General features: G+C 46.9%; 1 protein-coding gene across 1 annotated transcript; it reads right to left on the minus strand.

Moving 5' to 3' along the window:
• Positions 1–1,602: 1,602 nt before the first annotated feature.
• On the minus strand, positions 1,603–21,778 carry LOC144484417 (uncharacterized). Its single transcript, XM_078202953.1, is given in 2 exon segments — positions 1,603–2,771; positions 21,096–21,778. Coding segments are annotated over 2 exon segments (1,770 nt in total). The 3' UTR covers positions 1,603–1,684.
• Positions 21,779–26,841: the final 5,063 nt, after the last annotated feature.

The raw sequence follows: 26,841 nt of genomic DNA on the forward strand, positions 1-26,841 counted from the left end.
TTTTTCACGATTCATGTACAAGGACACCCAGATTCCTCTCTACGGCAGTATTCTTCAGTTTCTCTATATTTAAACAATTTTTTGCTTCTCTATTCTTCCTGCCAAAGTGGAAAAGCTCCCACTTTCCCGCACTATACTCCATCTGCCATTTTTCTGTCCATTCAGGTAACTTATCTGTGTCCCTTACAGATTTTTTGTAATAACCTCACAACTTGCTTTTCTACCTATCTTTGTATCATCAATTCTGGCTTCATCCAAGTCATTGATCAAGGTGGCTGTTTTTCTCTCTCTCAGTTGTGGGTGATATTTGTCTCTATTCTCCTGGAAACTGAATGAATCTTGTTCCAAACTGGGTTCAATATCAGACATTTCAGGGAGTCAGGAATCATTCGCCCCTGAACCTACACTGGTAAAACCCCAGGCAGTTCCTCAGTAAGGATTTTTCTGGTTCCTCACCATATATTAGTCAGGATACTGAAACCCAGCTTTTTTACAGTCCACTCCTGGAGGCCCCACTCCCTGAGCCGACAACATTCAGCAGTGTCAGTGCTGAAGTTTCACAGTGGGAGTGATTCCCAGAGTAACTGTCAATCAGATCACCATTGATGTCCAGGTTTGTTTAGTTTTAGTTATCCTGATGTCTAACACACACACATCAATAAAACAGGGAATTCCTGCAAACAAACTGCAGCTTCTTCTCTATCTGGAGATCCAATATTTGTTGAATAATTGTCCCAGCGGTTAACAGGCTCCTGTGAACTCATCCAACTCGTATTTTAATACTGACTTTAACAAATATATTTTAAATAGGTTTATTTTAAATGAGTTAAAACCAGCCTTAAAATGGTAGATATAGAATAATAACCAGAGTAATTTTCAGGCTGGAAACTTTAACCTGCTGTTTCACTTTCATTTAGGAGCAGATCCCAGTTTTACACCAATCTCTGATTCATGTATCCAGCATTCACCGTCATTCTCAAAACAGAAGTTGCTGCAAAATCTCAGTAAGTCTGACAGAATCTGTAAATGGTAGTCATGATGTGGAGATGCCGGCGTTGGACTGGGGTAAGCACAGTAAGAAGTCTCACAACACCAGGTTAAAGTCCAACAGGTTTATTTGGGAGCAAATACCTTGGAGATACCACAGATACTTATCTGTTTCAGTATCCTGACTAATATATGGTGAGGAACCAGAAAAATCCTTACTGAGGAACTGTCTGGGGTTATACCCACAACTGAGAGAGAGAAAAACAGCCACCTTGATCAATGACTTGGATGAAGCCAGAATTGATGATACAGATAGGTAGAAAAGCAATCTGTGTACCAAGTAACAAATGCCACAAATACACGTATTTGCTACCAAATAAACCTGTTGGACTTTAACCTGGTGTTGTGAGACTTCTTACAGAATCTGTAAAGACAGGAACAGTTAATGTTTCCAGTTGAATGTGACTCTTCTTCAGTGTCAAAACATTAGCTCTGTTTCTCTCTCCAGAGATGCTGTCAGACCTGCTGAGTTTTTACAGCACTTCTTGTTTTTATTTACGAGTTCAGGACTCAGACAAGACAATCCACATTACAAATCTTACAACTGGGCCAGGGTTTATTAACATCAGCAGAAACAGACACCAATGAAAATGGTTGGGACCTCGATGTGATTAACAGCAAACTTCAGTCCTTGCAGTCACTCATGAACATGATGGTGTTTCAGCAGGTGAGGTGACTGAGTGAATCCCTTCCCACACACGGAGCAGGTGAATGGCCTGTCCCCAGTGTGAATTCGCTGGTGCTTTACCAGGTTGGATGATTGACTGAATCCCTTGCCACAATCAGAGCAAGTGAATGGCCTCTCCCCAGTGTGAACTCGCTGGTGCCTCCGCAGGCTGGATGAACAAGTGAATCCCTCCCCACACTGAGGGCAGCTGAATGGTCTCTCCCCAGTGTGAACTTGCTGGTGCCTCTGCAGGCTGGATGAACAAGTGAATCCCTCCCCACACTGAGGGCAGCTGAACGGCCTCTCCCCAGTGTGAACTCGCTGGTGTTTCTGCAGGTTGGATAACTGAGTGAATCCCTTCCCACACTGAGAGCAGCTGAATGGCCTCTCCCCAGTGTGAACTCGTTGGTGTGCCCGCAGGCTGGATGAACAAGTGAATCCCTTCCCACACTGAAAGCAGCTGAATGGTCTCTCCCCAGTGTGAACTCGCTGGTGTGTCCGCAGGCTGGATGACTGAGTGAATCCCTCCCCACACTGAGAACACGTAAATGGTCTCTCCCCCGTGTGAACTCGCTGGTGCCTCCGCAGGTGGGATGAACAAGTGAATCCCTTCCCACACTGAGGACAGCTGAATGGTCTCTCCCCAGTGTGAACTCGCTGGTGTGCCCGCAGGCTGGATGACTGAGTGAATCCCTCCCCACACTGAGAACACGTAAATGGTTTCTCCCCAGTGTGAACTCGCTGGTGTTTCTGCAGGTGGGATGACTGAGTGAATCCCTCCCCACACTGAGAGCAGGTGAACGGTCTCTCCCCAGTGTGAATTCGGTGGTGTGTCCACAGGTCAGATGACCGAGTGAATCCCTTCCCACACTGAGAACACGTGAATGGTCTCTCCCCAGTGTGGCTGCGCCGATGAGCTTCCAGCAGAGATGGGGCTCTGTATCCCTTCCCACAGTCTGCACATTTCCATGGTTTCTCCATGGTGCAGGTGTCCTTGCCTCTCCCTTGGGTGGACAATCAGTTGAAGCCTCGTCCACACTCACAACACGGGTACCGTCTCTCCCTGCTGTGAATGGTGTGATATTTATTCAGGCTGTGTAACTGGTTTAGTCAGTGCACTGGAAGACTCTCACTCGAGTGTGGCAGTGTGTTGGTGCTTTTCCAGTCACACTGATGTTTGAAACCTTTTCAAATCGACAGACCACACAACCATTTCCCCTTCTTGATTCAAAGGCCGATGATATTCAGCTCCCATGGAATATGACTCTGTCAGATCGAGACGTGACGTTTGAGATTTCGGCCAGTGATTCCTCTTTCAATATCCTGTAAAACAAGTTTACAAAAGTCATCACTGTCAGTCCAGGATAGAAATTCAGAACAGACAATTCTAGTTTCTATGGAACATTCTTTCCTATTTCAGTCCCAAAAAGCTGTAAATCTCCATCCCACACACTCTCCCTCCATTCTCACTCTGCTGTATCTAATATTCACCCTCCCAATTCTCCTGAAGGTGCTGATTGAGGCTGATTGACAGATCCATGCTCACTGCTTCCTGTCCTGGACACAGAGACCATAACAAATAGGAGCTGCAGTCGGCCATTTGGCCCATCGAGCCTTTTAAACTATTCAATGAGATAATTTGTTCATCTACCTCAGCATCATTCTCCCCACACTAAACCCATATCCCTTGATATCTTCAATATCTAGAAACCAATCAATATCTCTCTTGAAAATAGTTGATGACTGAGGCTTCACTGTCCTCAGGGGTTGAGAATTCCAAAACTTTACCACATCCTTCAGTGAAGAAATCGCCCCACATATTACTTTTGCTCCATCTTCTTGTCTGTTCCCCATAACTCTTGACACCCTTGTCAGTCAAAGATCTGTCTAACTGGAATATATTCAATGATCCTCAGCCTCCACTGGTCCCTGTAGAAGAGAAATCCAAAAGACTAACAACCCTCTGAGGGAAGAGATGTCTGGAAATATATAACGGAGCTACAGTTCCATATTACAAGATATTCAGGTCCCAAGGAATATGACTCTGTCTAGACGTGGCGGTTGAGATTTTTGCCTGTGATTCCTCATTGAAAATCCTGTGAAATGAGTTTGCAAAAGTCATCACAGTCAGTATAGGATAGAAATTCAGAGCAGACAATTCTAGTTTCTATGGAACATTCTTTCCTATTTCATTCCCAAGAAGTTGTAAATCTCCATCCATATCAATGGATTCTCACCTGGTGTTGTGAGATTACTTACTGTGCTTATCCCAGTTCAACGCCGGCATCTCCACACTCTGAGCGGAGACAGAGAGAAGTAGGAGAGGCCGGAGGTGAGGAGAGAGATTTTATACATCCACAACTCAACAGGAACTCTGACAGAATTTCCAAACCCTGTGAACACCATCAGCTCCAAGTTCCTCTCCAACTCACACACCATCCTGACTTGTCTGACATCCAGTACTGAAAGAACAGAAATTTATTTCATATAAATACTGGGAAGACTGAACCCATTGTGTTCAGTCCCCACTACAGACTCCACTCCCTCACCAACAACTTTATCTCTCCTCCTGGCAACTGTCTGAGGCTGAACCAGGCTGTTCACAACCAGGGTGAAATAGTTCATCCCAAGATGAGCTTCCAGCCAAACGTCCACATCATCATCAAGACCACCTTCATTCATAGAAGCATTAATAGTAATTAATTAATAATAATGAATCAGAAAATAGTGTAGGAGGCCATTCAGCCCATCGAGCCTGCACCGGCAACAATCCCATCCAGGCCCTATCCACATATTTACCTGTTAATCCCCCTGATACCAAGTGGCAATTATCATGGCCAATCCGTCGAACCGGCACATCTTTGGACTGTGGAAGGAAACCGGAACACCCGGAGGAAACCCACACAGACACGGGGAGAATGTAGAAACTCTGCACAGACAGCGACCCGAGGCTGGAATTGAACCCGGGTCCCTGGTGCTGTTAGGCAGCTGCACTAACCACTGTGCCACCGGGCCACATGTCAGTGCCATCGCCCGACTCCAGCCCAGTCTCAGCTCATCTGGAACCCTCACCCATTCCATTGTGACGTCACACTCTCACCCATTCCATTGTGACGTCACACTCTCACCCATTCCATTGTGACGTCACACTCTCACCCATTCCATTGTGACGTCACACTCTCACCCATTCCATTGTCCTAAATGAATACTTTGCATCGGTATTCACGAAGGAGAGGGGCGTGTTAACCGAGAGTGTCTCGGAGGGAGGTGTTGACCCGTTAGAGAAAATCTCCATTACAAGAGAGGAAGTGTTAGGTTTTTTAGGGAACATTAAAACTGACAAAGCCCCAGGGCCTGATGGCATCTATCCTCGACTGCTCAGGGAGACGAGAGGTGAAATTGCTGGGCCTCTGACGGAAATCTTTGTCGCTTCTTTGGACACGGGTGAGGTCCCTGAGGATTGGAGGATAGCGAATGTGGTCCCGTTGTTTAAGAAGGGTAGCAGGGATAACCCAGGAAATTATAGGCCGGTGAGCTTGACGTCCGTGCTAGGGAAGTTGTTGGAGAGGATTCTTAGAGACAGGATGTATGTGCATTTAGAACGGAACAATCTCATTCGTGACAGACAGCATGGTTTTGTAAGAGGGAGGTCGTGCCTTACAAATTTGGTGGAGTTTTTTGAGGAAGTGACAAAAACGGTTGATGAAGGAAGGGCCGTGGATGTCGTCTATATGGATTTCAGTAAGGCATTTGACAAAGTCCCACATGGCAGGTTGGTTAAGAAGGTTAAGGCTCATGGGATACAAGGAGAAGTGGCTAGATGGGTGGAGAACTGGCTTGGCCATAGGAGACAGAGGGTAGTGGTCGAAGGGTCTTTTTCCGGCTGGAGGTCTGTGACCAGTGGTGTTCCGCAGGGCTCTGTACTAGGACCTCTGCTATTTGTGATATATATAAATGATTTGGAAGAAGGTGTAACTGGTGTAATCAGCAAGTTTGCGGATGACACGAAGATGGCTGGAATTGCGGACAGCGAAGAGCATTGTCGGGCAATACAGCAGGATATAGATAGGCTGGAAAATTGGGCGGAGAGGTGGCAGATGGAATTTAATCCGGATAAATGCGAAGTGATGCATTTTGGAAGAAATAATGTAGGGAGGAGTTATACAATAAATGGCAGAGTCATCAGGAGTATAGAAACACAGAGGGACCAAGGTGTGCAAGTCCACAAATCCTTGAAGGTGGCAACACAGGTGGAGAAGGTGGTGAAGAAGGCATATGGTATGCTTGCCTTTATAGGACGGGGTATAGAGTATAAAAGCTGGAGTCTGATGATGCAGCTGTATAGAACGCTGGTTAGGCCACATTTGGAGTACTGCGTCCAGTTCTGGTCGCCGCACTACCAGAAGGACGTGGAGGCATTGGAGAGAGTGCAGAGAACGTTTACCAGGATGTTGCCTGGTATGGAGGGTCTTAGCTATGAGGAGAGATTGGGTAGACTGGGGTTGTTCTCCTTGGAAAGACGGAGAATGAGGGGAGATCTAATAGAGGTATACAAGATTATGAAGGGTATAGATAGGGTGAACGGTGGGAAGCTTTTTCCCAGGTCGGAGGTGACGATCACGAGGGGTCACGGGCTCAAGCTGAGAGGGGCGAAGTATAACTCAGACATCAGAGGGACGTTTTTTTACACAGAGGGTGGTGGGGGCCTGGAATGCGCTGCCAAGTAGGGTGGTGGAGGCAGGCACACTGACATCGTTTAAGACTTACCTGGACAGTCACATGAGCAGCCTGGGAATGGAGGGATACAAACGATTGGTCCGATTGGTCTAGTTGGACCAAGGAGCGGCACAGGCTTGGAGGGCGGAAGGGCCTGTTTCCTGTGCTGTACTGTTCTTTGTTCTTTGACGTCAGGGCTTCACTCTCCGATCACAATCCCTGCCGGCCTCCCACATGCAGCCTCAATGGCGGCAGTCAGCCCGGGTCTAACACTACAAGCTGCCGCTCCATTGGGTACAAAGGGGGGGACCGGGAAGTTCATTTCCGGGGATTGAGTTTGAACAACATGTTTAAGGAGCCTCTCCACCCACCGGGGGATTCATCGCTCCCCGCGCACCGTCCTCTACCTGGTATTGATCTCGCTTCCCAGTTAAAACCGTCCGTCTGTCCGTCGCCATTACCCGCACTTCCCGCCCCTCATTCACTCCGATTGGTTGGAGGACCAGCCCCTCCCGCTCGGTCCTCCAGCCCCGCCCCCTCTTCCTATTGGTCCGGAGCTGCCGTCAATCAGCCCCCGGGCATTGTGATGCGGGAGCATGCGCAGTGTCATTGCTGGCCTTGGCGCTTGTTTGTCGCGGAGAAGCGGAGTCAGCGTTAGGCGGTGGCTGGGAGGATTTGGAAACACTTTGTGGATCCGCAAACCCTTCAGAATCATTGTCAGCTCCCTGGTTTGCAGCTGCGGGGCTTCTCCCTCCCTCCCTCCCGGGAACAGGCCCAGGTTAACGGCCCCATCCTGGCTCAGCCACTGGAGGATGGTTCACATCAGAGGATGGGGGAGGGGGACAATAAATAAGAGGTTACACTTTGGCCTCAAATCAATGAGGACTCTGATCTCTGGGAAGGAAGGAAACCCTGGGAGGTGGGCGGGGAGGATTCACAAACACCCGCTGGAGGCCCCAACACCCCCAGTAAAAAGCTGCAGCTCCCGGGTTTGCAGCTTTTTCCCGGGAGGGAGTTGGGGATGTTTTGTGGAGACCATTCCCGGCTGGTTCAGTTAGTGGTTCCTGGAGCTCAGAAACCCTGGGTTAGAATCCTGAACCCCACACTGGGTGGTTGTTTTATTAAATACTTTTTATTTATTAATCATCTGTTGCAGAAAATATTAATTTGTTTTGAAAAATCATTTTATAGCATTTGTGAAAATACCCATTAAAATAGCAATTCTCCCAATGTATTTCATAGGATCCCTACAGGGCTGGAGGAGGTTATTCGGCCCATCGAGTCTGCACCGACAACAATCACACCTATGCTCTATTCCCACATATGTAACCTGCTAATCCCTCTAACCTACTCATCCCAGGACACTAAGGGGCAATTTAGTGTGGCCAATGCACCTAACTGGCATATCTTTGGACGATAGGAGGAAACTGGAGCATCTGCAGAAAACCCACACAGACATGGGGAGAATGGGCAGACTCCACACGGACAGTGACCCAAGTTGGGAATTGAACCCAGGTCCCTGGAGCTCTGAGGCAGCAGTGCGAACCACTGTGCCGCCTACATTGCTGATGAGAATTTTAATTTACTGACTTGGGAATTAATTCTCGGGAATAGTCATTCTGAAAATGACCATTAAAATGTGTTTTAATTTACCCCATAATTGCAGATTTCAGTTTGCATTTCAAAATTCAATTGGGAATGTCTGAGAGCAAATGGTAAAATGAGGTTTGAGACACCAGCTGCAATTATTTTCTGTGACTGATGATACCTTTGTGCCTGTGCAGGAGGTAATTCCCCTGGTGCTGTGGCACAAATAAAATGGAGCCTTTCCCAGGAACCGGCCCATGTTAATGGTCACCGCGGTGTTTCATTGGTGAGCAGAGCACATGTGCCTATTGTGGTAACAACAGAGTCAGTGGGGCTGCACGTCCCCTGCCTTGGAAGGAAAATAATTGACTCCTTGATTGTCCTCTCAATCTGCACATGGTCTGGAGGACTGAATCCAGCTGGAGGGAGAGGGAGCTGGGCTCAGAGTGGAGATGGGGCAATGAGTTTGATTTCAGCTCAGGGACAAGAGAGAGTGTGTGGGATGGGGATTACAGCTCAAGATAAATGAGATAGAGAAATGTTTCGTGGAAACTGAAATTGTCTGTTCTAAAGCAGTTTTTTAAAACTCTTTTTGCAGGGAACTAGAAGAGGAGGATTCACAGACAGGAAACTCAAACTAAACTTCACATCAAAGTCTGACAGAGCCATTCGATTCATCATGACCTAAATATGATTACTTTTGACAGTGGAGGGATAAATCATTCCCTGTTTTGTCAGTGGAAGAAAATTTCAAAATTCAATGTGACAGAAAAAGAACTGAGACACACACATACACCCAAGTGAGAGTGCTCCAGTGACCTGACAGTGGATAGAGCTTTAACCAGTTACATAGCCAGAAAAACATCACACCATGGTCTGTATGTGAATGAGGCTTCAACTAATCATCCAACCTGGAGAGACAGAAGGACACCAGCACCATGGACAAACCGTGGAAATGTGAGGATTGTGGTAAAGGATTCAATTATCCACCCGGTTGGAAACCCATTGACACGGTCTCATTGGGGTTGGGAAAATGGAGAAACCATGGAAATGTGATGATTGTGATAAAGGATGCAATTATCCATACTTGCTGGAAAACCATAGACACAGTCACATTGGAGAGAGGCCATTCATCTGTTCTGTGTGTGGGAAAGGATTCACTATCTCATCCCACCTGCTGTTACACCAGAAAATTCACACTGAGGAGAGGCCGTTCAGCTGCTCCACCTGTGGAAAGGGGTTCTCATGTTCATCCAACCTCAGTGCACATCAGCGAGTTCACACTGGGGAGAGATCGTTCACCTGCTCCTTGTGTGGGAAGGAGTTTGCTAGGCCATCCAGTCTTTGGACACAACAGCGAATTCACACAGGATATATATAATATATATAAATGATTTGGAGGAAAATGTAACTGGATTGATTAGAAAATTTGCGGACGACACAGAGGTTGGTGGATTTGCGGATAGCGATGAGGACTATCAGAGGATACAGCAGGATATAGATCGGTTGGAGACTTGGGTGGAGAGATGGCAGATGGAGTTTAATCCAGACACGTGACGTAATGCATTTTGGAAGGTCTAATACAGATAGGAAATATACAGTAAATGGCAGAACCCTTAACAATATTGATAGGCAAAGGGATTGGGGTGTACAGGTGGACAGATCACTGAAAGTGGCAATGCAGGTGTAGAAGGTCATCAAGAAGACATACGGCATGCTTGCCTTCATCGGCTCGGGCATTGAGTTTAAAAATTGGCAAGTCATGTTGCAGCTTTATAGAACCTTTAGTTAGGCCGCACTTGGAATATTGTGTTCAATTCTGGTTGCCACACTACCAGAAGGATGTGGAGGCTTTCGAGAGGGTCCAGAAAAGATTTACCAGGATGTTGCCTGGTATGAAGGGCATTAGCTATGAGGAGAGGTTGGAGAAACTTGGTTTGTTCTCACTTGAGCGACGGAGGTTGAGGGGACACCTGATAGAAGTCTACAAGATTATGAGAGGCATGGACAGAGTGGATAGTCAGAAGCTTTTTCCCAGGGTGGAAGAGTCAATTACTCGGGGGAATAGGTTTAAGGTGCGAGGGGTAAAGTTTAAAAGAGATGTACGAGGCAGATGTTTTACACAGAGAGTGGTGGGTGCCTGGAATTCATTGCCGGGGGAGGTAGTGGAAGCAGATACGGTATTGACTTTTAAGGGGCGTCTTGACAAGTACATGAATGAGATGGGAATAGAGGGATATGGTCCCTGGAAGGGTAGTGGGTTTTAGTTAAGTCAGGCAGTATGGTCGGTGCAAGCTTGGAGGGCCAAAGGGCCTGTTCCTGTGCTGCAATTTTCTTTGTTCTTAGTACACAGGCCAATTTATCTTTCTAGGGATGAGTGTGTCTGAGAGGTATGCAACTGGAAAACATTTTCCATTCACCTCCTGCATTGCTGCAGTACATATAGATATCGTTCTCACTCTGCCAGCAGGGCTGTGGGATTAATTGGACAGATCTTAAAGACTGCCCGACTGGGCAGGATGTGCCAAATGGTTTCCATCTGTGATGTATCATTCCATAAAACAGAATATTCAGCATCAGGAGAAAGAAAGTGAAAGAAACCAGTCTCTGTGGGATTTACCCAACCAGTGTGAGCACCTTCAGGAGAGCAGAGAGAGGGGAGGAAACCAGTGGGAAAAGTTTTAAAAACTCGAGGTATTCCCACAGGAGAGCACTGGTTTAAATCAATTTTAGAAATAGAGAATGGCAGCGCACAAATTCCGAGGAATGCATTTTAAAAAATTAATTGGTCTTAATTGCACAAGATAATTTTCTATTATTGTCTTTGACAATGACGCCGTTAAGTCCCAGGTGGCCCTGCGGGTGTGAAAGTGTCCTATTCATTCCACAGGAGCCTATTGCGCAGGCGCAATGCTATATCTGGAGCGTGCGCAGTGTCACTTTGCTCGGAGCCGTGTGAGTGCGGGAGCGGCTTTTTTCAGCGGGTGAGTCGGTGGGGCTGCGGGAGAAATGGAGCCGGGAGTCGGGGTAGGGAGGGAGCTCTGGCTTCACAAACATCCGCTGTAGGCCGCACGGCCCGAATAAGACCCTGCAGGTCCTGGGTTTACAGCTCCAAGGCTTTTATCTCGGGAACAGGCCCCGGTTATCGGCCGCCATCTTGTTTCAGCGGGGAAGGAGAGCGCATGCGCTGCTGTCGGTGGCGGGTCACAATGGGCGTGGTTTCAGGGGCTGGTTCAGAACCTCTGTCTTCAGAGGGACAATAGAATCATAGAAACCCTACAGCACAGAAAGAGGCCATTCGGCCCATCGAGTCTGCACCGACCACAATCCCACCCAGGCCCTACCCCCATATCTCTACATATTTTACCCGCTAATCCCTCGAATCTACACATCCCAGGACACTAAGGGGCAATTTTTTTAGCATAGCAATCAACCTAACCCGCACATCTTTGGACTGTGGGAGGAAACCGGAGCACCCGGAGGAAACCCACGCAGAGAGGGGCGGGTCGGGATGGCGACCTCCTCGTGAACCTGCTCCTGGGCCTGGCGAAACGCGCCATTTATCGGTCCAGGCAACGGGCGATCGAGGGGGCCGTCCATCCTGACTGTCTGCCCCTCTACCGCGGCTACGTTCACGGCCAGGTGTCCCTGGAGAGGGAACATGCGGTGTCCACGGGTGCGGTTGACGCCTTCCGCCCCCGTTGGGCACCGCAGGGGTTGGGGTGCGTTATCGACCCTAATAATCACATTTTAATTTGATGTTTTTAAGTTTCCTTTGTACTTTGATTTTTGTTCGGGCTGTTCCCCCTCCTTTTGGGGAGCTGCCCCTTTTACTTTGTCCTGATTTAACTTGAGTTTGTTTATTTGGGTTGACCTTAAAAGAGGCCAACATCTGTGGGTAAAACACTTTCTTTTCTCCCCCTTTCCATTTCTTTTCTCATTCTGGGGGACTTGCAGCAACTGAAGGGAAAGGAAGTGAATCCAGTCGGTATGTTCCACACATTTAGTCCAGTCAGATAGACATATATCTGTCTGGCAGCCTGCATGGAGATTTCCAGCTCTCTGTGTCCAGGACAGGAAGCAGTGAGCATGGATCTGTCAATCAGCCTCAATCAGCACTGACAGGAGAATTGGGAGGGTGAATATTAGATACAGCAGAGTGAGAATGGAGGGAGAGTGTGTGGGATGGAGATTTGCAGCTCTTGGGGAATGAGAGTGGAAATAATGTTCCATAGAAACTAGAATTGTCTGTTCTGAATTTCTATCCTGTACTGACAATGATAACCTTTGTAAACTCCTTTTACAGGGTATCAGAAGTTGAGGATTTTACAGACAGAAATCTCAAACCAAACATCACATCAACATCTGACAGAGTCACTCAATTCATCGGGACCTGAATATCTTCGGTCTTTGAATCCAGAAGGAGAAATGTTTCTCTGTTCTATCGGCTTCAGCAGTCTTTAAACATCAGTGTGACTGGAACAGGACTGACACACACACACACACACACACACACACACACACAAAATCAACTGAGACTTTCCCGTGCAGTGACTGTGGAAAGAGCCTCCCAGTTACACAGCTGTAAACAATATTGCACCATCGCAGCAGGGCACCATAATATTGTTCCGTGTGAGACTTCAACTGATGGTCAAACCTGGAGCAACACAAGGATACCTGCACCATGGAGAAACCGTGGAAATGTGGGGACTGTGGGAAGGGTTGCAAAACCCCCTCTGAGCTGCAAATTCATCGACGTATTCACACTGGAGAGAAGCCGTACACCTGTTCTGTGTGTGGGAAGAGATTCACTCGGTTATATCATCTGCAGCGACATCGGCTGGTTCACACTGGAGAAAGAGCATTCATCTGCTTTGAGTGTGGGAACGGATTCGCTCATTTACCCGATCTGCAGAGACACCAGCGCGTTCACACTGGAGAGAGACCATTCACCTGCTTGGTGTGTGGAAAAGGATTTATGCAGTTATCCAATCTGTCAAAACACAAAGTCACTCACAGTAATGAGAAACCCTTTAAATGCTCTGACTGTGGAAGTGGTTTCAAAAGCTCTCGGGAACTGACGATCCACCAGCGGATTCACACTGGGGAGAGACCGTTCAGCTGCTCTCACTGCACAAAGACATTTAGAACATCATCCCACCTGCGGGAGCACCAGCGAATTCACACCAGGGAGAGACCGTTCACCTGCTCTGTGTGTGGGAAGGGATTCACTCATTCATCCAGCCTGCTGAGTCACAATCTCACTCACACCCAGGAGAGACCCTTTAAATGCTCTGACTGTGGCAGTGGTTTCAAAAGTTCTCGGGATCTGGTTATCCACCAGCGCATTCACACTGAGGTGAGACCGTTCAGTTGCTCTCACTGCACAAAGAGATTTAGAACATCATCCAACCTTCAGGAACACCAGCGAGTTCACACTGGGGAGAGACCGTTCACCTGCTGTTTGTGTGGGAAGGGATTCACTCAGTCATCCAGCCTGCGGAGACACCAACGAGTTCACAAGTGATGACAGGGGTTGGATTCTGCTGTTATTGCTGCTGTTAATCACATCCAGGACTGAACCATGTTCATTCTGACAGTTGGTGAAGTGGGAGGGTCGGAGGGTTTCTTTCTGCTGGACTGGCCGGTCTCACAACTTTGCTTCCAGTGGGTTGATGCTCTTTGAACCTGGGAGAGCACATTTCCACTGAAATGATCTACAAAAGCTGATGAAGGACATTTATTTATCCTGAATAGTAAATAGTGTTTTTCCTACCACTACAGGTCGATCTGAAATAAATACAGACAGGACTGCAAAAATGCAACATTTATGGAGAGAGAAACAGTGTTAATATTTCACACTACTGGATTGGGAATCAATCTGGTAAATCTCCTCTGAACTGTTTCCATGGTATTTATAAAATGGGACAGCACAGTGGTTAGCACTGCTGCCTCACAACGCCAGGGACCCAGGTTCAATTCCAGCCCGGGTCACTGTCTGTTTGGAGTTTGCACATTCTCCCCGTGTCTGCGTGGGTTTCCTCCGGGTGCGCCGGTTTCCTCCCATAGTCCAAAGATGTGTGGGTTAGGTTGATTTGGCCGTGCTAAATTGACCTTTAGTGTCAGGCGGACTGGCTGGACTAAATGCATGTGGTTATGGGAATAGGGCCTGGATGGGATGGTGTTTGGTACAGACTCGATGGACAGAACGGCCTCTGTCTGTACTGTAGGGATTCTACAATCCTTTGTTTAATAGGAGACAAAAACTGCAGCCACAATTCAAGATGCAGTTTCAGCAACGCCCTGTATAACTGAAGCAGAACATCTTTACTTCAATGTTTAATTTCTCTCAGAATAAAGGATTGCATTCCATATGTAAGAATTTTGATTTGTTCGAACTAAGATTTATGGGTTCACTTGTTTACAACAACCTCCCTAATCATAACACACCCAGGTTCCAGTGACTCAACCATATGGCAAGAAAGAATACTTTAAATGGTGAATTCAGAAAGTTTATTCACCATTAAAAATGTAACAAGTCAGAAAGATAAAAAAGCAAAGTATCGATCAACAGTAAAGGAGAAAGCTTAACTTTAACTTCTCTTCATCCATCTCAGACCAGGACATGAAGTGGTGGCTCTGAAAACACGGATAACTTGTAAAATCAACAGCTCCCAACACCTCTCTGTAGGACACAGTGGTTCGCACTGCTGCCTCACAGTCTTCAGCAGTCACGGGCATTCAGCCTTGGATCTTCAGGTAAGCGTTCTCCAAGGCCGCCTTCACGACACACGACAGCGCAGAGTCGCTGAGCAGAAACTGATAGCCAAGTTCCGCACACATGAGGACGGCCTAAACCAGGATGTTGGATTTATGTCACATTATCAGTAACCCCCATAGCTTGCCCCCTGGTCTTGTAGAATCTCACTAGCTGTTCTGTCTGGAGACAATACACATCTCTTTAACCTGTGTTGAATGCTCCCTCCACCCACATTGTCTGTACCTTTAAGACCTGGCTGGCTGTAGAGATTTGCATTCTAATCAGTATTCTGTAATTTGATTTCTGTGTCTGTTTGCACTGTTTGAGAACAGATATTCACTCCATCTGACGAAGGAGCAGCGCTCCGAAAGCTTATGGTATTTGCTACCAAATAAACCTGTTGGACTTTAACCTGGTGTTATGAGACTTCTCACTGTGCCTCACAGTGCCAGAGACCCGGGTTTGAGTTCCGCCTTGGGTCACTGTCTGTGCAGAGTCTGCACATTCTCCCCCTGTCTGTGTGGGTTTTCTCCCAAAGTCCAAAGGACTTGCTGGCTCGGTACATTGAGCACGCTAAATTCTCCCTCAGTTTACCCGAACAGGCACCAGTGTGGCGACTAGGGGATTTTCAGAGTAACTTCATTGCAGTGTGAATGTAAGCCGATGTGTGACACTAATAAATAAACTTAAAAACACCTTGAACTTTTAAAAACTTTTGCCAAATTGGTTTCTTGAATCCCCTTTTTTATACTTTCAAAATGTAGAAAGCCCAGCTCAGCCAATTGTTGGGAATTAGCCAATTGGTCTATAACTTCATAGAACCCCTACAGTGCAGAAGGAGGCCATTCGGCCCATCGAGTCTGCACCGACCACAATCCCACCCAGGCCCTACCCCCACATATTTACCCGCTAATCCCTCGAACCTATGCATCTCAGGGGCAATTTAAACCTGGCCAATCAACCTAACCCGCACATCTTTGGACTGTGGGAGGAAACCGGAGCACCCGGAGGAAACCCACGCAAACACGAGGAGAATGTGCAAACTCCACACAGACAGTGACCCAAGTCGGGAATCGAACTCGGGACCCTGGAGCTGTGAAGCAGCAGTGCTAACCACTGTGCTACCGTAACTTGTCAAGAATGAAACTGGTTTGGTTTTTAGCGAGTTGCACATTGTCTGAATTTTAAGACAATTCTTTCTCTCAAACGATATCTCTTAACTTGGGGGAGCCTGAGTGTTGACCAATGATTGGTTAACATCAGTCATTCAATGTTGAGACATCTTGAACAGGAGCTGATTCATTCCCTCCACTCAAAGTTAACAATGTTTTAAAGTTTATTTATTAGTGTCACAAGTAGGCTGACATTAACACTGCAATGAAGTTACTGGGAAAATCCCCCTCGTCGCAACACTCCGACATCTGTTCGGGTACACTGAGGGAGAATTTAGCATAGCCAATCCACCTAACCCGCACGTCTTTTGGACGATGGGAACAAACTGGAGCACCCGGAGGAAACCCATGCAGACATTGGGAGAAGTTGCAGACTCTGCACAGTCACCCAAGCCGGGAATCGAACCCAGGTCCCTGGCGCGCTGTGAGGCAGCAGTGCGAACCACTGTGGCACCTTGTCGCCCCAACACATCTTGTTACCTGTTTTTTTCTGTTCTGTTGGCCTCCAAAGGGAACATCTTATAATCCCCACAGCATTTTAACCATTCTTTATATGTTTATAATTCTAAACGTTATAAACTTTTGTGTTCAAATTTACATTTCCAGCCTAACATCTGTATTAATGAATCATTTATTCTTTAATTGTCTCTCAATTCAGGCTGTCCATTTAACTAATCTCCTGCTTTACAATTGTGGGAACTTCAGTCCACAAATAAGGTCGTCAAATGCATTGTTAAAAGCAGGATGTTCTTCATATAAATAAATAACAAAGTTTAAAAATCATTGGCAAACAAAAGGAAACAGGAGCATTGGAACCAGCCTGGACTTGCAGACTGAAACCCCGCCCAAAGCTCACACGTGCTCAGAAGGGAGAGAGGCTGAGAAGAACACTCTGTGACACTTCTTCCCTTAAATTTCAATCCCCCATCAGGACAGAAATACAACAAAGTAATGTCTTTAACAATACGGAAGTCTGTCAGGAGCTTTGTGGTTGCATTGCGACCTGTACAATACCACTGGTAAATCTTGTCATGGTGTTTCTGGAATGGGAGGTGAAGAGGTAGTTTGAGAATCTGTACATGAACATTCCTCTTCCACTCCCACAGCAGAGTCAACTGGCAAAGCTGGAACCATTTCCTGGTGAACATCCACAGCAGCATGACCCTCTGCCATGTTCTCAGTAACAGTTGTTGACTCTGAAACTTCCTGACTCGGGGTCACACCGCAAGCGAATATGGTCTTGGTGGCTATGCTTAAAATTTCCACATTTAACTGTTACCCATAAATCCTCAATCATAAAGCAAAATAGACATATGTTTCCGGGCGATTTAAAAACAAATGAACTGTCTGCTGAAAGGGTGAACTTTTCTACAGAACCTAAAGGGGTGGGGAGTGAGCAGAAAAAACTTGGCCCACAATTACATCATTTTACATAATTTAAAAAATCTCTAACAACAAAACAATCTTAATTTTAAACTTCATCTATTATTCTTTTTGTTTTCTTCCTCAACCGAATAATTTTAATTTGATCAGTTTTTGTTTGGGGTGGGTCACTTCTGTTCTTTATAAACTGATTCACTCATTTTGTTAGTTCTACATGAGAATCAGAACCCAGACTTTATCATCCTTATCCTTTTTCTCCTTTTACCACCACTCCCTCTGTTTTGCGGGAGGGTCGTGGGGATTCCAATCAGAACTAATCATTTTATCATAAAAGTGAAATACTGCGGATTCTGGAATCTGAAACAAAAACAGAAAATGCTGGAAAGTCTCAGCAGGTCTGACAGCATCTGTGGAGAGAGAATAGAGCCAATGTTTCGAGTATGGATGACCTTTCATAAGAGCTCTTCTGAAGTGTAATCCAGACGCAAAATGTTGGCTCTATTCTCTTATCATTGTATCGATAAGTTTCTTGTTCTTAGTTTCCAAATGGCAGGTAAGAGACCTGTCCGGTCCCCACTGGAGCTCTGGTTTTTCGCTGGCCATGCTTGGGTAGGATTATAACCATTAGAATCTACTCTCAGAGGTCCGCTTTTCAATCCAGTGCTACTTGGAGTATACCGTCACTTCACCAACTATCAGGTCACAAATATATGATAAAATAATTTAAATAATGCCTGAGAACGCTTTGAACCAACTACCTATCATCGTTTGTTGATTGGTTAGACCCCCTTTTTACAGATTCGGGTATCTCAGCCGCTGAACACCAGCCGGTCCTGGAATAAGTTTAATTCTAACTCATTCTGAGTAAATATTCTCACCAGGTCCTCTGTTGGGGCCCTGCTAAGCAGCTTTAATGGTCCGTGATTGCAGAAACTGAGCAGTCACAGGAATGTGGTCAAGATAGTTGTGGTGAACCATCGTTTGTTCCCACTAGATAGTACTGAGCCAGGGTCTGGCCAGTACTACAAGTATGTATATATGTTGCTGTTGGGGTTAGGGATGGGTTGTTCTACTTGTTGCTGTTGGGGTTAGGGTTGGGCTGTTACACCTTGTATTATAGTTATTGTGGTACATCCCAGTCGGGCTCCGCCTCCTGGGAGAGGTATAAAGGTCTCTGCTCTGTCTGGGACCCCTCAGTCTGGGATCGTGTATATAATTAGTAGCTTCATTGTTACAGCAAATAAAAGCCTTTATTTCCTGAGCATCTCAAGCCTCGTGTGTGATAACGCGCATCAATTTTATTTGCTGTAAATAAACTCTCGTCGAAAAAAAAACCGATAGAGTATGGAGCAGATACTGAAGCCTGAACGCCTTACACTGGATCCACGTGCGGCGGGCGCCTCTAACACCTTCGACCACTGGTTGAAATGTTTTGAGGACTACCTGGCAGCCTCCGCAGCGGTCACCACAGATGATGACAGACTCCGGGTCCTCCATGCGAGGGTAAGCGACACCGTCTACCTCGCGATCCGTGCGGCCACCGACTACACAAAGGCCCTCGAGCTTCTTCAGAAGCGTTATATTAAACCGCCCAACGAAATGCACGCTCGTTACCTCTTAGCCACTCGACGACGGCAGTCCGGCGAAACGACGGAAGAATACGCGAACGAGCTCCTACAGCTAGCCAGCGGCTGTAACTGCAAAGCAGTGTCGGCGGATCAGAATATGAACGACCTCGCTCGAGATGCGTTTGTGGCGGGAATCGGATCATCTTATATCCGACTCAGACTACTGGAGAAAGGTAATCTTGACCTCACCCAGGCAATAGAACTAGCGGATATGTTGGAGACGGCCTCCAAAAGCCTAGTATTGTATCCTGAAGACCACGTGGAGACAACGTGGCAGTAGCAGTCGCTGATCCCTCCTCGTCCCTCGGGTTCAAAAAGCTGCGTGATGGCGTGCTCACACTCGGGCCAGACGACGGCAGCAGCTCCGGGCGGCCCGCGGTGTTACTTCTGTGGGGGAGCGAAGCATACTCGGCAATGGTGTCCCGCTAGAGCTGTGTTGTGCTCCGCCTACGGTAAGAAGGGGCACTATTCGAAAGTGTGCCGATCTAAATCTGCTTCTCGGAACAGCAGTGCGGCCTGCGATTCCTCGGAGCCCGGTTCTTCGTCGTCGGCATCGTCGAGGGTTTCGTCCACGTGCGAGGCCAGGACGACGCCATTACGGTCGACGGAGTCGGAGAGGTGTGACCACCAGGGGTCGCTGAGTTTGGCGCCATCACCCACGTGCGACCTATGGGAGCGGCCATGTTGGTCGGCACCGACCGCGAACGACCAGCAGTGGTCATCCTCGTCAATCTCAGCCGCCTGCAGTGGCGCTCATGAACCAACGGTGGCGTCGATCATCCCGGACCAGGCCAAGCCTCATAGACTTGACAAGTCTATGATGGACATTCAGCTTGCCTGAGTCCAGGGGATGGTCGCCACTGCAGGGCGTGTCGGAACGCCATGGATTACCATCACCTCGGGGTCAACCGGCCCGTGAGACTGTGGAGGAACAGTTGGACATCGCCTTGGGGAGAACGTCACCGCGAGTGCCGACTCCGGTGTCATCGCCGGTATTGAGGAGGTCACAACGACGGTGCGATCCCCCTGACCGTCTGAACTTATAGACTGATGACAAATTATTCTGTTTTTTGTACCCCGCCGGCCTTTGTCTTCAAAGGAGGAGTGAATGTGGTGAACCATCGTTGGTTCCCACTAGATAGTACTGAGCCAGGGTCTGGCCAGTACTACAAGTATGTATATATGTTGCTGTTGGGTTAGGGATGGGTTGTTCTACTTGTTGCTGTTGGGGTTAGGGTTGGGTTGTTACACCTTGTATTATAGTTATTGTGGTACATCCCAGTCAGGCTCCGCCTCCTGGGAGAGGTATAAAGGTCTCTGCTCTGTCTGGGACCCCTCAGTCTGGGATCGTGTATATAATTAGTAGCTTCATTGTTACAGCAAATAAAAGCCTTTATTTCCTGAGCATCTCAAGCCTCGTGTGTGATAACGCGCATCAATAGTCCAGTCCCATAATGCCTCACATTCAATCTGCTGTCCTTCAATCATAACAGAATATGTGGCTGTCTGTAGCTGCCTCGGCCACGATCAGCGCCAACATTGCCTTCCTGAACTGTTACAATGCCTGAGGTGTAAGTACACCCACAGTGCTGTTAGGGAGGGATTTCCAGCTACACATTCCAGACATTCACTAGACTGTAGGTGGATACCAGATTGATATATTCCATTCAACCCACACCCAAGGTGAGTTATTACAATTTCTTTATTGGCCAGGACAATATATTTACAATATCTTTAAAACAGAAATTAAACATTCCTATTTGATTTCTGCTGTGAATGGTGATGACCTGGAACTCGCTGCCTATGAGGGTGGAGGAACTGGAGACAATAAACAATTACAAAGGAAATTGGATGGGCATTGGGGGCTTTCAAACAGAAATGCTGACTAAATATCTCTTAACTACCGAGCACCAGCCACTGGAGGCAAAGTTGTGAGACCGGCCAGTCCAGCAGAAAGAAACCCTCCGACCCTCCCCATTGACCAACTGTGAGAATGAACAAAATGTAGTCCTGGATGTAATTGAGAGCGGAAACAATAACAGCAGAATCCAACCCCTGGAATCACTCATGAACTTGTTGGTGTCTCAGCAGGTGGGATGAAACTTTGAATCCCTTCCCACACAGAGCAGGTGAACGGTCTCTCCCCAGTGTGAACTCGCTGGTGTGTCCCCAGGTTGGATAACCGAGTGAATGCCTTCCCACACTGAGAGCAGGTGAACGGCCTCTTCCCAGTGTGAACTCGCTGGTGTATCTGCAGGGTGGATGAGTTAGTGAATCCCTTCTCACACTTCGGGCAGGTGAACGGCCTCTCTCCGGTGTGAACTCGCTGGTGTGTCTGCAGACTGGATGAGGCAGTAAATCCCTTCCCACACTTCGGGCAGGTGAATGGTCTCTCCCCAGTGTGAACTCGCTGGTGTGTCTGCAGGCTGGAAGAGTTGGAGAATCCTTTCTCACACTGAGGGCAGGTGAACGGCCTCTCTCCGGTGTGAACTCGCTGGTGTTTCTGCTGGTTGGATAACTGACTGAATCTCTTTCCACACACGCAGCAGGTGAATGGCTTCTTCCCAGTGTGAACTCGCTGGTGTTTCTGCAGGCTGGATGACTGAGTGAATCCCTTCCCACACACAGAGCAGGTGAATGGCCTCTCCCCAGTGTGAACTAGTTGGTGTGTCTGCAGTTCAGATGACTGAGTGAATCCCTTTCCACACACACAGCAGCTGAAGGGCCTCTCCCCAGTGTGACTGCGTCGATGAATTTCCAGCCGAGATGGGCACATGTATCCCTTCCCACAGTCCCCACATTTCCACGGTTTCCCCATGGTTCGGGTCCTTGTGACTCTGTAGTTTAAACAATCAGTTAAATCTCACACAGAACACGGGTACAATCTCTCCCCGCTGTGAATGCTGCGATGTATTTTCAAGCTGTGTTACTGGTTAAAGCTCTTTCCACACTCAGTGCACTGGAGCACTCTTACTCAGGTGTGTGTGTGTCTTGGTGCTTTTCCAGTCACACAGATACTTAAAATCTTCAGAAGCTGACAGAACAGAGAAACATTTCCCCTTCTAGATTCAAAGGTCAGTGATATTGAGGTCCCGATGAATTGAGTGACTCTGTCAGATATTGATGTGATGTTTGGTTTGAGATTTCTGTCTGTAAATTCTCACCTTCTAATATCCTGTAAAAGGAGTTTACAAAAGTCATCAGTGTCAGTACAGGATAGAAATTCCGAACAGACAAATCAAGTTTCTAAGGAACATTCTTTTCTCTCTCATTCCCCAAATGCTGTAAATCTCCACCCCACACATTCTCCCTCCATTCTCACTCTGCTGTATCTAATATTCACCCTCCCAATTCTCCTGAAGGCGCTGATTGGCAGATCCATGCTCACTGCTTCCTGTCCTGGACACATAGAGCTGGAAATCTCCATGCAGGCTGCCAGACAGATATATGTATATGTGACTGGACCAAAAATGTATGGATTATATAGACTGAACTCACTTCCTTTCCCTTCAGTGGCTAAGGGCGGACAAGTCACCAGGACCCAATGAACTGCACGCTAGCTTTTGAATGGAGGTTGCTGAAGAGATAGTGGAGAATTTTGTTGAAATTTTTCGCAACTTGCTAGATTCCGGGAGAGTATCAGAAGATTGGCAATCAGCCAATGTGACTCCCTTGGTCAAAAAGGGAGAAAGGCAGAAGGCAGGGAACTATAGGCCAGTTAATTTAATATCTATTATTGGCAAGACGCTGGAGTCAATAATCAAAGAGCAAATAGCTAATCATTGAGGAAAGCTGAATAGAATCAAACCTCGTCAACATGGTTCTATGAAAGATAAATTATGTTTGACAAATTTGCTTGATTTGTTTGAGGATATAAGAAGATATAAGTAGATCGAGAGAAATCTGTAGTTTATTTTAAAAGGGCTCCACGGCAGCACAGTGGTTAGCACTGCTGCCTCACAGTGCCAGGGACCCGGGTTCAATCCCGGCCTTGGGTGACAGTCTGTGTGGAGTATGCACATTCTCTCCATGTCTGTGTGGATTTCTGAGTTCTCCAGGTTCTTCCCACAGTCCAAAGATGTGCGGGTTAGATTGATTGGCCATGCTAAATTGCCCCTTTGTGTCCCAATAGATGTAGATTAGGTGGATTAGTGGGGTAAAAATGTAGGGCTACAGGGATAGGGCCTGGGAAAGATAAGTCGAGCGTTGGGGAAGATGCAATAAAGTCACCCCTCTGTCTTCTAAAGCTGGCAAATGGAGTTTAAAGTGGGGAAGTGTGAGGTCATGTATTTCAGTAGGAGGAATCAACAGGGAGATTGTCTAAATGGAAAGAGGCTGCCGGTGAGTGAAGTACAGAGGGATCTTGATGTTCTTGTGCATGAATCACAAAAAGCTAGCAGGCAGGTCCCACATGAGGTAAGAAGGAAAATGGCATTTTGGCTTTTATTGCAAAGGGGTTGGAGTTTAAAAACAAGGAGGTTTTGTTGCAACTGTACAGTGTGTTGGTGATGCCTCACCTGGAATAGTGCATACAGTTTTGATCCCCTTATCTAAACAAGGATATATTAATATTGGACATAGTCCAAAGGAAATTCACCAGACTAATTCCTGGGATAGGAGGGTTGTCCTATCACGAGGGAGTAAATTGTCAAGGTCTGTGTTCCTTGAAGTTTTGAAGACAAAGGAGTGATTGAAACATATAAGATCCTGAGAGGGCTTGACAGGGTAGATGGTGAGATATTTTCACGAGTGGGAGAGTCTCAAACAAAATAAAGGGTCAGTCATTTAAAACTGAGGTGTGCAGAAATTTCTTCTCACAGAGGATGATGAAGCTCTGGAATTCTCTGCCCCAAAGGGTAGTGGAGGTTGGATCGTTAGAAGTATTTAAAGTGGAGGTGGATAAATATTTGATAGATCGGGGAATAGAGGGCTATGGGGAAATGGCACAGGAAAGGAGTTGAAACCTGCATAAATCAGCCATGATCGGATTGAATGGCGGCACAGGCTTCAAGGGCCTGGTGGCCACTCCTGCTTCTATTTCTCGTGATCAGTTGCTGCAAGTCAACAATTTCTCCCAGAATGAGAAAATAAATGGAAAGGGGGAGAACAGAAAGTGTTTTACTCACAGATGTTGACGACAGGAGGAAGTTTGAGTCTGTCTGAAGCTCAATCTTCATTCAGAGAGAGCAGCAGCTTTGCTGGGCAGGGATGAGCAGCTGAACAAGCTCATTGTCCACTTCCGCATTCAGACAATGGGGAAGCTCTGATTGGCTGGAGGACGCGAGTACTTCCGGTCCTCCAGAGTTCCCATTGGTCAATCCCCCGCAGACAGACATTGAAGGGCGGAGCCCCACGTGGGGGTGGGCGGCACTTTGCCCTCCAGCCGCGCTGAGCTGTTGTCCAATGGGAAAGGCTGGAAGACCCGGACAGACAATGGTCAGTGCGCCGGCTTTGTCCCGGGCCCCACCCCACACATGCGCATTCCCCCAGAACCCGCACATGCGCACATCTGATTCACTTCCGCTCACCAGCTCCGGCCAATGGGAAGACTTGGAGGACCGGAAGGACCCTGGTCCTCCAGCCAATCAGAGCGCGGGCTTTGTGTGAATGAAGATTGAGCTTCAGACAGACTCAAACTTCCTCCTGTTGCAACCTAAAAGAGGCCAACATCTGTGAGTAAAACACTTTCTTTTCCCATTCTGGGGGTAATTGGAGACTTGCAACAACTGAAGGGAAAGGAAGTGAATCCAGGGAGAGTGCAGACTCAGGAAAGGTTGGCCCAGGACTCTCTCTCTCTTAAAGAAATTTAAGAGAAACATAGAAGATAGGAGCAGGAGGCCATTTGGCCCTTCGAGCCTGCTCTGCCATTCATTAAGATCATGGATGATCATCCAACTCAATAGTCTAATCCTGCTTTCTCCCCATAACCTTTGATCCCATTCACCCCAAGTGCTACATCTAGCTGCTTTTGAATACATTCAATGTTTTGGCATCAATTTCTTCCTGCGGTCATGAATTCCAGAGGCTCACCACTCTTTGGGTGAAGCAATGTCTCCTCACCTCCGTCCTAAATGGTCTACCCTGAATCCTCAGACTGTGACCCCCGGTTCTGGCCTCCCCCACCATCAGAAACATCCTCCCTGCATTTATCCTGTCTCGACCTGTTAGAATTTTATAAGTCTCTGTGAGATCCCCCCTCATTCATCTGAACTCCAACGAAAACAATCCTAACTTCGTCAGTCTCTCCTCATATATCAGTCCCGCGATTCCCTGAATCAGCCTGGTAAACATTCTTTGCTCCCTCAGTTTGACACATTTATTTGTCTGGCTAAAAGGATGGTCTCTTTCCTAATGTTCACAATTAAAGGGCATCTTTCCCCAGGAGATGGCTGACATTTAAGGGGACAGTAAATTGATACAGGACAGAGATATGCCGAGTGGTGTTATATGGTACAGATTAGATATATTATTTATGTTTCTGTAAAAAAGTGCATTTACTGTTATTTCTTGTCTTGTAATATAATGCTGTAGCTATCTTATACATTTCCAGTCATCGAGTTATTACAGCACAGAAGGAGTCCATTCGGTAACTTGAGTCCATGCCGACATTCTGGATAACGTTCCAGTCCCATTCCCACTCTGTATCCCCATTCTCCTGAAAGTTTGTTTCCTTCAAGTGCCCATCCAGTTTCATTTTTAAATAGAATCCATAGACTTGTAATATGGAACTGTAGCTACATTATATATTTCCAGACATTTCTTCCCTCAGAGGGTTGTAAGTCTTTTGGATTTGTCTTCCACAGGGACCAGTGGAGGCTGAGGATCATTGAATATATTCGAGGATGAGTTGGACTGATTTTTCACTGACGGGCATTAATGGTTATGGGGAACAGACAAGAAGATGGAGCAAAAGCTCAGATGTGGGGGGATTTCTTCACTCAAGGATGTGGTGAAGCTTTGGAATTCTCAACTGTTGAGGACAGTGGAGCCTCAGTCATCATGTATTTTCAGGGGAGAGATTGATTGGTTTCTAGATATTGAAAGTATCAACGGATATGGGTTTAGTGTGGGGAGAATGATGCTGAGGTAGATAAACGAATTATCTCATTGAATGGTTTAAAAGGCTCGATGGGCCAAATGGCCGACTGCAGCTCCTATTTGTTATGGTCCCTGTGTCCAGGACAGGAAGCAGTGAGCATGGATCTGTCAATCAGCCTCAATCAGCACCTTCAGGAGAATTGGGAGGGTGAATATTAGATACAGCAGAGTGAGAATGGAGGGAGAGTGTGTGGGATGGAGATTGACAGCTTTTGGGGAATGAGAGAGGAAAGAATGTTCCATAGAAACTAGAATTGTCTGTTCTGAATTTCTATCCTGTACTGACACTGATGACTTTTGCAAACTCATTTTGCAGGATATTGAAAGAGTAGTCACAGACCGAAATCTCAGCCGTCACGTCTAGATCCGACAGAGTCATGTTCCTTGGGATCTGAATATCATTGGCCTTTGAATCTAGCAGGAGAAATAATTGTCTGATCTGTCGATTTGAATAGATTTCAAATGTATGTGTGACTGGAAAAGCAGCAACACACTGCCACACTCGAGTGAGAGTGTTCCAGTGCACTGACTAAAGGGCTTTAACCAGTTACACCGCCTGAATAAATATCACACCATTCACAGTGGGGAGAGACTATACTCATATTGTGTGTGGACGAGGCTTTAACTGATTGTCCAAACAAGACAGAGGCAAGGACACCTGTACCATGGAGAAACCATGGAAATGTGTGGACTGTGGGAAGAGTTACAGATCCCCATCTCTGCTGGATGCTCATCGGCGCAGCCACACTGGGGAGAGGCCATTCATCTGCTCTCAGTGTGGGA

This window comes from Mustelus asterias, unplaced genomic scaffold (assembly GCF_964213995.1).
Source record: "Mustelus asterias unplaced genomic scaffold, sMusAst1.hap1.1 HAP1_SCAFFOLD_106, whole genome shotgun sequence".
NCBI lineage: Eukaryota > Metazoa > Chordata > Chondrichthyes > Carcharhiniformes > Triakidae > Mustelus > Mustelus asterias.